The following is a 12,564-nucleotide window of genomic DNA, read 5'->3' on the forward strand; positions in this document are numbered from 1 at the left end:
TGAGCCGTGACCTCTCCCCTAAGCGGGGCCACGTCAGCGGGGCTCAGGAGCCCAGATGCGCGGGGAGCCGGGCGGGGGCTCGGGGCCCAGCTGGGCTGGGGAGGCTCCAGGCCCTGGACACGGAGCTACCAGACAGACAGACACGTGCACACACACGTGCACGCACGGCTCACACGCAGGGCACAGACACACGCATACATACACAACACTCACGCTCCGTGCATATTTGCGCGCACACGCGGGCGCGCCCGTGAGCACATACCTGCGCCGCACACGCGCCAGTGCACGTGGACATGCGTGCGCACAAGTACACGTGGGCACGCGTGCAGTTCACCCAGATGCAGTGTGCACGCCCGCGGGTGCACGTGCTCACAGGCACGCACACGAGTATACTCACGTGCACATCCGTACACAGACACGCCCACACAGGAGCATGCACGCGCATGCGCCACGTGTATGTAAAAACATCTTACCTTCAAGTGTGTTGCTGCTGGTTTCAACATTCCAAAGAGCCTTGTCTGCTTGTTCTTTCCAAATCCCCGTCCGAAACGCAGCGTCGTCCACTCCTTGAATCGCTCTGTTTGGGGCTACTTGCCCGCTCCCCCGCGCCCCCCGCCCCGCCACCCCCCCTCACCCCCATCAGGTGTGGAGGCGTCCCGATGGCAGGGACGCTGAACATCTCAGGAAGGTCCCAGCGCCGTCGCTTCGGCAGAGGGAGCGTAGAGGGAGCGATAACGGTTGTGGGTCTCTAGGCAGACGTACAGGACCAGAGACGCGCATGTATGTGTAGGCTCTGCGCCTGCCCAGGGGGGCTCTTCGGGGCTGAACAAATCCCACCCTCCCCAGCCGCCCTGGCTACCTCGTGAGCATCTGCCACGTGCTGCAGGAAGAGCTGAAACCACACCTGTCCCTTCCGGGCTCTGAGGTGCAGAAACCAGCGCCCCTACCCCCGTGAGGGCGGGGGTCCGTCCAGCCCAGGGCCTTCCCAGATCATGCTGCTTCTGCTGCCTTTTTGGGGTTTTTTTGTTTTTGATTTGGGGGCACATCTCCTTGTTCATATAGTATTTTTTATTGAAGTAGAGTTGACTTACAATATTAGTTTCAGGTGTACAGCAAAGTGATTCAGTTATACATATACATATATATATATATATATATATATATTTTTTTTTTTTTTATAGCAGATTCTTTTCCCTTATAAGTTATTACAAGATACTGAGTTCTGTGTGCTCTACAGTAGGTCCTTGTTGTTTATCTATTTTATATATAGTCATGTGTATCTGTTAATCCCAAACTCCTAATTTATCTGTCCCCCCTCCCTTTCCCCTTTGGTAACCATAAGTTTGTTTTCAATGTCTGTGAATCTATTTCTGCTTTGTATATAGATTAATTTGTGTCATAGTTTAGATTCCACATATAAGTGATATCATAGGGTATTTGCCTTTCCCTGTCTGACTTTCTTCCCTTAGTGTGATCATCTCTAGGTCCATCCATGGTGCTGAAAATGGCATTATTTCATTCTTTTTTACCTGCTTGCCTGTTCTTAATACACACATGGAAAATCACACACACACAAATACACTTCCCAAACTACACGTAGACACACTTACACATGGGCACACACCCAAACTACACACATGCACATACAAAACCCCACATATACACATACACTACACACACCACAAATACACACATGCCAACTGCACTTAGACACACACATGTGCACACACACAAAGCACACACACACCCCTACACAAATACTCACAAACCACCCACATACCTACACACAAAACCCCATGGATCCCAAACCACTCAGTAAACGGACACACACACACACCCAATCGCTCACACACATAGCTGCACACACACACACGAGAGAGAGAGAGAGTGTTACAGGCTGACACCTGTCTGTGAGACATTCAGGGGGACTGAACACATTGCAACCTTCTGGAGGCCCCCGGGGATGAAGATGGCTTGTTACACGCCCAGCACTTCCTGACATGGGACACGTGTGCCCTTTGCTTCTGCACCTGCAGGATGATCCTCCGACCCGCTGTCACTCTCCTTTCCGCTGACCGGACAGTCCAAGTGGACTGTTCCCAAATTCCCTTACTTTGCTTTCCTTCAATCCATCATTAATTGGATAGAAACAGAAATAGTATTGAAATTGCTTCAGTAAAGCGGTAGCAACAGGATAGAAGAACAATGGAATTAAAGGCAGTTTCCCCCCTTCTCTGGGATCACAGGAAATTAAAAAGAAAATTTACCTTTTTCTGGGTTGTCTGGTGTTTCTACGAGAAGTACATTTTGGTTGTGTAATTATAGAGATGTTGCTACTCCAAGGGGTTTTTCTCTCCATGTTTTTTCTCCATCATGTATTGGAAATTGTGACTCACCTGTTTCAAAACACCTGCTTTTTTAGAATAATGCACGTGCAGAATTATCATGGTTTCCCACTAATTTAATTGCTGCTAAACTCTAAGGTTGTCCATAATCTAAAACATAAGCTGACATATTCTTACGTTTTCGCATGAGAGTGAATATTTCAAATGAGAAATCACAACATGGTGATGCATTTTCAAAGCCGCCAGACGTCTCAAAATCCAAAATCATGCCCTTTTTTAATTGTTTTCTTAATTTCCCAATTTACTTTTATTTGACTTATTTCTAATTGGACTCTTTTTCTTTTAGGCCAAGATTTTGATTTATCGCATGCCCTTGATGGTGAGTAATATTAAAACATTTTATAAACTACAGGGAGTATTTTATTGGACTACAGTAAATCTTTTGAAATATGTCTTACTACGATAACTAGAGACTCACGTAGGATGAAGAAAATCAAGATGCCCTTGTCAGGGTAAATAAATCTTTTTTGGTGGAATAATTTCCACACTCTGTGGTGGTGGATCAATGCCACGCAGGGTTGCCATGCGCTTGCGGAAGTGGCTGGTCCCCCGTGGGCTGGTCCCCTGTGGGCTGGTCCCCTGTGGGCTCACTGATTCCATCCCTTGGCTGGTGCCTGCATCACCCCAATCTCTGCCTCTGCCTTCACGTGGCCACTTTGCTGTGCATCAGTGCCTCTATGTTTTCCAATTTCCTTCTGATAAAGGCACTCGTCTATAAGGGTCTGTGCTAATCCGCTGTGACCTCTTCTTAACCAGTGTTATCTGCAAAGACACTATTTCCAAGTAAGGTCACGTTCTGAGGTTCCCGGTGGATGTGAATTTGGGGGCCCAGTATTCAACCCAAGACATCATTTTTTTTTTTTAAATTAGAGTAGAGTTGCTTTACAATGTTGTGTTAGTTTCTGCCGTACAGCCAAGTGAATCAACTATACATATACATATATCCCCTCTTTTTCAGATTTCCTTCCCACTTAGGTTACCACAGAGCACTGAGTAGAGTTCCCTGTGCTATACAGTAGGTCCTCATTAGTTATCTAGTTTATACATAGTACTGTATGTATGTCAATGCCCCAAGATATCTTTTTAACTCCTGGGGTCCGATGCAGAGGTGTGAGTCAAAACCGTGAGGGCAGTAATGTTCCCAAAAGCCAACGGGGGGATAGTCTTATTCTCGACGATGGACCCCTCATTGGCTGGTGGGGAGAGGTGCCGGAGAGGTGTCTGTGGTCCTAATAGCCTCAGCCCACCTTGCCTTGGTTGCCTGGGGGTCCCAAGGAGCAAAAGGTGTGCTTCACATAGTGAATGTGCACAGCCTTTGAGCCAAGGGTCCCGGGTCCCTCCTTCTCCCGCACAGGTCCCGGGCTCTCCCTTGCGTCCTATGTTCTCCCGGGTTCCTCTTTCACTCACAGCCCCCCACTTGGCGTCTATGAGGTGGGAGGGGCCCTTGGTCTCGGTGGCAGCCGTGGTTGACATCATCCTATGTTCCTGTTGTCGTGGGTCCTCGGGGGCTCACTGGAATCGTCCTGCAGTGCTTGGCCATTGCCTCAACTGTCAGGAAAAAATGATGCTTCACACGTTCTCTGAGTCTTTTTAAGGAAACAGAGCAGTGTCGAGAGTTGATTCTGTTTCCCAGCTGCAAGTTTTACTGACAGACATGTCTCTTCTCTTTAGACCATGACAAGAAACCCACTCCCGCCCCACCAAAACAAGGCACCGGTAAGAAGCAAAGGTGCCCAGCATGCAAACACAGCCGAGAAATCGTTGTCGTGCGCCCCAGTTTTCCCAAGAGCTGCGTGAGCCGCAGTCAGCTGTTCACCGGCTCTGGATCCAGCCTGGTTAATACTTGAATTATGCTGTGATGTTGGTGCTTTCAAGTCCACAGTGGCTGTAAGAGGACGGACGCTGACACTTCGGCGAGATGCTGTTGGGTCCCCTGGAAGGCATCTCGGGATGCTTTCATTCTGAGTGTCTGTCCCTGGTTTTGGTTACTCATTTCTTGGGAGGAACAGTTTTAGGACCTGGGACCCTCGTATAAGCCATGAGCAAACTTAGATCTCAGCCTCTAGGAGAAGCATACTTGTTGTCACTAAACCTTTCCAATAAAAGTCAGGAATCAGACCGATCATGGAATTGACCAAGGGTCAGATTCATTGGTGGTTAGTCACCCACAGTAAAATCGATGCCCAAAGTTACAGAGCTCTTACCACTGATTTTTTTAAAAGATGTGATAGCTCTCTTCAAATGTTGGGCTTCTCATCTAGAATGGCATCTGATGAGGAAAAAGATAGCCTTGTTCAGAGCCAGGTTCTTGACCTGTGCAGGCACGCAGAGGATGCTGGACAAGTCATTATTGAACAACGGACTTTGTACCGTCACGCGCTCCCCGGGGCAGCGACGGTGTTTCCCAGTCGTGACTCGTGATGGGTCAGTACATCGTGTTGGGTGGATACACAAGCTCACCTAGATGTTGCTGGGACTTGCAAAGAGTCCCTAAAACTAAGAAGGCAACCTCGGAAGCCATCAGGAGTTGTCACATCATTTTGTCAAGCACACCTGGGTCAGTAGAATCATTTTCTTGGTGGGCACAAGCCCAAATCTGGCCACAGACTTCCCCCCTTAATGTCGTAGTATCTACCTTGCGGAAGTTGTTGGCAACTTGGTAGGGGATGTTGCTAGGATAAACAGTCCCCGGGGAAGACTTGTCTACAGGCAGAAGTTGGAATTTCAGCTCGGTCCATGGGGCGTAATTGACTTATAAATTACTTTCTTTGTTTTGGTTTGGTTTTGCCTTTTATTCCTTTTTTTGGAGAGAAGGATGATATGAATATGGTCAGGAATTTGGTTTTTCTGTTGAGACCTTGGTCAGACTGATATTCAGGAAAGTGTTCTGAGATGTGGAGAGGCAATGTTTCCTCCGTCTATTTAGGAAGTCATTTCTGTTCCTTGTTTCACCCAGAACTTCAGTATTAACTATCTGTTTTTCTCCTTTAGATGATAACTTCAATTTAGAAGACGCCCTTGGTGGAGGGAACAGTAAGTAGTACCTCTTAAATCTCCGATGTGTCTGACTTGCTCATTTATCATTGCAGAGGCTTGTCTCTTTTAAATAAGTCCAATTAGTTTTTACCACGAAAACCTAGGGAATAGATGTATTGTTTGTTGTGGTTGAGTTTTTGGCTTTTATCCGTATGCCTACTTTTATTTTAAAGCTCTTACAGTCTTTGGGGTGATATAAGACAAACTGAATATCCTTGCCAGGGCTGGCCTCACGGGCGCGTAGGGTCACACAGGACTCCACACTGAGAAGGGCTTCCCTCCTTGGTTGACTGCTCTGTGGCCGCCCTATTGAGTTTCTTAGTACAGTTTAAGCAAGGGACTCTGCATTCTCATTTTGCCCTGGGCTCCACAAATTCTGTAGCTGGTCCAGCCATCTGCTTTATTTTCTATTGGAAATACGTGAATTTAAGTACTGCAGCTGGAAGATGATGGAAAGAAATCCACAGGTGCCTGTGTGTATGGGTATCCCCATCATGACAAAGTACTTGCCCCGCCATGACAGAGGACATGCTTCCATTTCTAGCTGTTTAGTAAACCATCTGTGTGCAAATGCACGTTTTGTTTTCTTGACTGCAAAGTGCTTATAATTGCCACTCTCCTCTTTTACAGATGACCCAGTGTCACCCGAACCACCCAAGCCAAAACCTAATCCAAACCCCAACCAGCCCGGCTCTTCTGGTAAGACCTTCTCGCCCCTGTGGGTCCTTGTGTGTTTTTCAGAGTACAGTGATTTCCATGTCAGCTGAAAGGAGGTAATTTCAGATTTAGCATGATCTTACTGTGAACTCTCTGTGCAACGTAATGCCAATTTTCCAGTCGTGGAAAACAGTTTTCAAAAATATATTTTTGGTTCGGATTTGATTTTTAGTTTGCTGATTTTACTTCCAAGGTTTTAATGGAAACTTTAAAAAATTAAATGTAAGATTTTAAATATAGGGAATCAATATGGAGAAAAATATCAGCTTGTTCTTTCCCTTTAGAGAAGCTCTTGGTTTTTGTTTTGTTTTTTAAAGGTTTTTGCCACCTTTTTTCTGACACATCATAGTATTCTCTGAGTATTTGACTAACATCAGTGTTCTGAGTTGAATGGCTGTTGAAACTTCAGATTTTGAGTTGGCTTTTTTGTTTGTTTATATATTTGTTTAATTTTTAATGCAGAAAAATAGAAATACTGTCCATCCTGTACCACAGTGAAGATGGTTATTCTCCCTAGTATTCTATATCAATTTAAATGAAACAACTGTTAAGTAAAACTGTCAATCTTTTATTCACACTGTGTCATAACATTATTTTTTGCTTATGAGTATTCCATAAGCATTTTCTTATGTCATTTAATAATTTTTATCATATGACTTTTCTTGGCAGTTATATGCTATCATAACTAATCCCTAATTTTGAAAATGTTATGTTTCTCTGCTATTTTAGAAGTATGAGTTGCAAAGCAAATGGAAGCCATCTTCATATGCTTTCTTATGGTTTTATTTCTTTTTTTTTAAATAAATAAATTTATTTATTTTATTTATTTATTTTTGGCTGCATCGGGTCTTCGTCGCTGGGCGCGGGCTTTCTCTACTTGCAGAGAGCGGAGGCTACTCTTCGTTGCGGTGCACGGGCTTCTCATTGCGGTGGCTTCTCTTGTTGCGGAGCGTGGGCTTTAGTAGTTGCGGCACGCGGGCTCAGTAGTTGTGGCTCATGGGCTCTAGGTGTGCGAGCTCAGTAGTTGTGGCACACGGGCTTAGTTGCTCCGCGGCATGTGGGATCTTCCCGGACCAGGGCTCGAACCCGTGTCCCCTGCATTGGCAGGTGGATTCTTAACCACTGCGCCACTGGGGAAGTCCAATAATTGTATCTTTGAAAGATTCAAAGTACCTTTATGGGGTTCCCCGCCACCCCAGGTCTGCTTTTGATTCTGATGTGTTTCCCTTCACCCCAAGACATCAAGACACTGCCGACAGTTCTCATGTGACAGATGATCCTGTCTTTTTCCTTCTAGATGGCTTTTCGGATTTGGACCTGACTGATGGGACTTCAGATGGAGGTAGGGTTCCCCTTCTTTTTTTGTCTTTCTTTTTTTTTTTTTTAATCTTTTGGCTGCGCCATGCAGCATGTGGGATCTTAGTTCCCCGACCGGGGATTGAACCTGCACCCCTCCTGCAGTGGAAGGGCAGAGTGTTAACCACTGGACCGCCAGGGAAGTCCCTTAGTTTTTTATTTTATATTGGAGTAGAGGTGATTAACAAGGTTGTGTTAGTTTCCGGTGTAGAGCAAAGTGACTCAGTTCTGCATAGACATGTGTCTATTCTTTTTCAAATTCTTTTCCTGTATAGGTTATGACAGAATATTGAGCAGAGTTCCCTGTACTCTACAGTAGGTCCTTGTTTCCACCTCTGTCTTTAAAATCTTAGGTCAATATGGGGGCCAAAACAGTATTTAAATATAATAAATAAATAAGTATGAAATTAATATATGCTGGGCTTCCCTGGTGGCGCAGTGGTTGGGAGTCTGCCTGCCAATGCAGGGGACCCGGGTTCGAGCCCTGGTCTGGGAAGATCCCACATGCCGTGGAGCAACTGGGCCCGTGAGCCACAATTGCTGAGCCTGCGCGTCTGGAGCCTGTGCTCTGCAACAGGAGAGGCCGCGATAGTGAGAGGCCCGCGCACCGCGATGAAGAGTGGCCCCCGCTTACCGCAACTAGAGAAGGCCCTCGCACAGAAACGAAGACCCAACACAGCCATAAATAAATAAATAAACAAATACTTTAAAAAAAAAATTAATATATGCTTAGAATAGTTATAACTTGATGAAATATATAGTCATTTTTATGTATTTATGTATGTATAAATTATAGTGTATACGTATGTTACATATAAATATATTTTTACTATATTCATCTATTATGCATATGTAATCTAAAACAGGTATTACGTCTAGTATATGTGTATATAATATATAACGCATAGCCAGACACAAGGTAAAGATCTCCTCCACCAGGATTCCTTTGGGTCACCCTCAGGAGGTGGGGAAAGATTGTGCATCAGCCTTGAATTTGGGCGTCACTCTTGGCCCACAGCCTCCTAGGAGGGCTGCAAACTCAGAACCTCGGGACGTCCACCTGGAGGGAAGCTCCTTCCATGGCAGTTAACTCCAGCTTCCCCCCCAAGGTAGAAAACCCTGGGCTCCAGCCCCCAGTTCGGGAAATCTTTTATTTCTAACTCTGCCGTCGAGCTCTGGTTCTTGTTTATTTCTTGGAGAATTGAGCGTAAACGGTGAATAATAATTAGATGATGTAAAGATTTCCCAGGAGGTGACCCATGGCTCTGACATCCTTGGGGAGGGACTTTCATGCTCTGATGGCCCCTCCCTATTCCTTACCTGACCCGAGTTCTTCCCCCTGCATGTAAAATCTGTTTATTCTCCCTTCTCTTTTTAAGCATTTAGGTTATACCAGTTTCTTCTTTTTTAAATAGAAAAATAACATTTTTATTAGCTAACTGCCTGATACTCCTTAATACTTTTTTTTGACGTATCGTTGATGTACAGTGTTGTATAAGTTTCAGGTGTATGACGTAGTGATTCAGTATTTTTCTAGGTTGTACTCCATTTAAAGTTATTATAAGATACTGGCTCTATTCCCTGTGTTGTGCAATCTATCCTTGTAGCTTATTGATTTTATATATAGTAGTTTGTACCTCTTAATCCCCTACCCCATCTTGGCCGTCCCCCTTCCCTCTCCCCACTGGGAACCACTAGTTTGTTCTCTATATCTGTGAGGCTGCTTCTTTTTTGTTATTTTCACTAGTTTGCTGTGCTTTTTAGATTCTGCACCAGTTTCTTGTACACATCTTTATGCTTTGATATTGGATGTCCTCCATATGGTTCCCTTAAGGTGGTTTCTAAGAAGTAGGGTTTCTGAAAGGAGTTCCCACTTTTACATCCCTTCATGTGTTGCTAAATTGCTTTCCAGAATGGCTGGGATCATTGGTGGTCCCACTGGTAAGAGGACCATGTAAGAGATTGCTGGGTTCATTCCTCCCTGGCCTGCCTTAAATGTTACTGGAAACATTTTTGCTTTGGATCCTTGCTTGATGGAGCGCCATTGATTGGCATCAATGGATGAACCAGCCCCCAAAGCATTATAAGTCTGTTTATATCAGTCACGCCCTTACGGTGACATGCTTTTTGATCATCTCGTTTGCCTTCTACCGGGAATGCCCCTGCCTCCCCTCTTGAGCTCACATACCTTTCAGAGTAAACCCCTTCCACCCTGGTCCCCGAAGTCATGTCTACAGTGGCTAGCCGTCTACCTTCTAAATTGGTTTTCCGTTTAAATTTACATCTCGAGGTGCTGTACAAGATCGCCCCACTTTGAGGAGTGTAACAGACAGGGTTCTAGTTTGATACCCGTGTAACGTGCTCTTACCCACTGAATGTAACAGGCTGTTCGCTGGCTCTGTAGCTGTGTAACATGCAGCCCCTCCTTTGTAGCAGGCAGCGGTGCTTCATAGCCATGTAACATGCAGTGCCTGTGTGACTATACCATAAAGACACACTGGGAGTGACTGGCTGACAGTAAACAAAGCTAAAGGCACCCTCACAAGTGTGCAGTCCGCTGGGTGGATTCCTGGTTTGTGCACTCATAATTGTACAAGTGTCAGCTTAACATCAAGTATCAGGAATTGCCTGACGGTCCAGTGGTTAGGACTCTTCGCTTTCACTGCCGAGGGTGCAGGTTCAGTCCCTGGTCGGGGAGCTAAGATCCACAAGCTGCATAGTGTGGGCAAAAAGAAAAAACAAAATGAGACAAACAACAACAAAAACATCAAGTATCCATTGGCATTAAATGTGGAAAAAGTAGAGGGGGTGGTGAGGTGGTATCCCTTAGCCCCGGGGAAAGCACAAATGAAGACAATACCCAGAGGTGGTGGGTCCGTGGATAGCACATGGCCGACAACCACCCCTAGTGAGACTGGGGGGCCTGAGAGTTAACAGGAGTGTGCCTGGGATGACCCCATAGCCATGCGAGGGTCTCAGGTGAGCTCTGGGACCCTTGCTGGGTTTCTCCCCGAATCCCTGGGGGACTTTGAGGGCTCAGTGGGTCTCCTGGGGCCCACCATGGGGCCAGGGGGTTGAGTCAGGTGCCAAGCCTGGATTTCAGGTACACGGGAGCGAGACAGGTGATACGTCCCACAGAACGAGGACAGCCCCTCCCAGCAGTGGAAAGGGACACCCTGATATTAATGGCCTCATCAGTCCCATGGTCATTTCTCTTAAGGAACCTTCACAACCCAAGGTCGGAGGAGCTGGTCCTTGGTATGAGTTTTCGGTGACCGAGCGTCTCCCCAGCGCCATTTGTCACCAAGCCTTGTTCCTCTCTTGCAGGAGGCGGTGGTGGCGGAAAGCAGAGGCATGACGGGGAGGAGCAGGGTACGTACCCCTGGTCCCCGATGTCCTGGGTTCCTCACGTGTACTGTTGAGGGAAGCGGGAGCCAGCGGTCACAGCCTCACTTTTAGTATTTGCAGCGTCATCTGAAAGATACTGGAATGAAGAACGGTTCTCTGGACACGCGTTGCAAGGGGGCTCAGCGGAAACAGGCAGACCCCGGAGATACTGGGGATTCAGGTCCAGACCGCCGCAGTCAAGCGAATATCGCAGTACAGCAAGTCACACAAATTGTATGGTTCCCCAGTGCATCTAAAAGTGATGTTTACACTGCACTGTAGTCTATTCAGTGTGCAATGGCATCAAGGCTAAGAAAAAGCACCACGTACAGGCCTAAATTTATACAACTTTTATTGCTAATAAAGGCTCACCATCCTCTGAGCGTTCGGCAAGTCACAGGAGTAACACCAGAGATCACGGATACCGTCACAAATAGAATCCTAATGAAAAAGCTTGAAATATTAGAAGAATTATCGAAATGTGATACGAAGAGGTGAAGTGGGCAAATGCTGTTGGAAAAATGGCGCCGATAGACTTGCCTGACGTAGGGTGGCCACAAACCTTCCATTTGTTTAAAAAAACACAAAACACCCCACAGTATCCGTGAAGCTCACTTGCATGAGGTCTGCCTGGAGCTGGTACCGACGGGATCTGCGTTTTAAGTTCGGTCGCCCTCCCAAAGTGCCCTAAGGAGGAACGCCATCCGTATTACCCAGGGTCCTCCAGAGAAACAGGACCACTAGGATGTATAGAGATGAGTAGAAAGACACTTATTATAAGGAGTTGGCCCACGTAGTTACGGAGGCTGAGAAGGGCCTCGATCTGCTGTCTGCACGCCAGACACTCAGGAAGGTGGCCAGTCAGTCCCAGTGCAAAACACCGAGAACCAGGACAGCAAATGGCGTGGGTCCCAGTCTGAGTACAAAATCCCAAGAAGCAGAAGCACCAATGTCCAAGGGCGGGAGAAGATAGACGTGCCAGCTCAGGCAGGGAGCAAATTGTCCCTTTTTGATCTAATCAGACCCTCAGTGGATTGAACGGTGCCCGTCCATGTTGGTGAGGGCAGCTCGCTTTACCCAGGCTAACGGGTTCGAATGTTATTTTTTTCTGGAGACGGCCACATGGACACATCCAGAAATGAAGTATTCCCAGCTGCCTAGGCAGGCCCTGGCCAGTCCAGCTGACACATACGATGAACCATCCATCACACCGTCCTTTTTATTCATGGGGGAGGATGTCTTGTGCACCTGCTGTGTCAAGAAACAGCTGTAGATGCGGGACGGACGCAGGTAGCTTTAGAATTCTTGATGGTGGATGGAAACACCGTCACCGTAGAGCACCTGAGAGTAACGAAGAGGTCGGGGACTTTGATTTTTCAGAAGGTACATGAAGAGCCGGGCATCTGGCTGCTTGAGGTCACACGGCTGCTGAATGGTCCCCACTGGGCCCCCTTCCGCTGTGGATTTGTCACCCATCTGAGAGCTTCCTCACTGAGCTGGGAGGACACCTGAGCTGGTCCTAGGGATGGGGAAGAGGTGGGGTTTGGCATCCCACTGGGAGCCAGTTCTTGGATTGGAAACAGCTCACGTAGTGAAATGAATTCCGACGCGGGTTTCCTGGAGAGGCTCCGGAGTGACGGTCCCTCCGTGGTTACCCTGGGGC

The 12,564-nt window shown here is 46.9% G+C and overlaps 1 protein-coding gene across 1 annotated transcript in view; it reads left to right on the forward strand.

Annotated features, from left to right (window-relative positions):
* Positions 1 to 12,564, forward strand: part of CD99 (CD99 molecule (Xg blood group)) — a 33,266-nt gene that overhangs the window by 12,294 nt on the left and 8,408 nt on the right. The window contains exons 2-7 of the mRNA XM_068533833.1: positions 2,692 to 2,724; positions 4,077 to 4,121; positions 5,397 to 5,438; positions 6,072 to 6,140; positions 7,456 to 7,500; positions 10,842 to 10,886. Coding sequence (XP_068389934.1) covers positions 2,692 to 2,724; positions 4,077 to 4,121; positions 5,397 to 5,438; positions 6,072 to 6,140; positions 7,456 to 7,500; positions 10,842 to 10,886 — 279 coding nt within the window. The remainder of the gene's footprint in view (positions 1 to 2,691; positions 2,725 to 4,076; positions 4,122 to 5,396; positions 5,439 to 6,071; positions 6,141 to 7,455; positions 7,501 to 10,841; positions 10,887 to 12,564) is intronic.

This window comes from Eschrichtius robustus, chromosome X (genome assembly GCF_028021215.1).
Source record: "Eschrichtius robustus isolate mEscRob2 chromosome X, mEscRob2.pri, whole genome shotgun sequence".
Taxonomy (NCBI): domain Eukaryota; kingdom Metazoa; phylum Chordata; class Mammalia; order Artiodactyla; family Eschrichtiidae; genus Eschrichtius; species Eschrichtius robustus.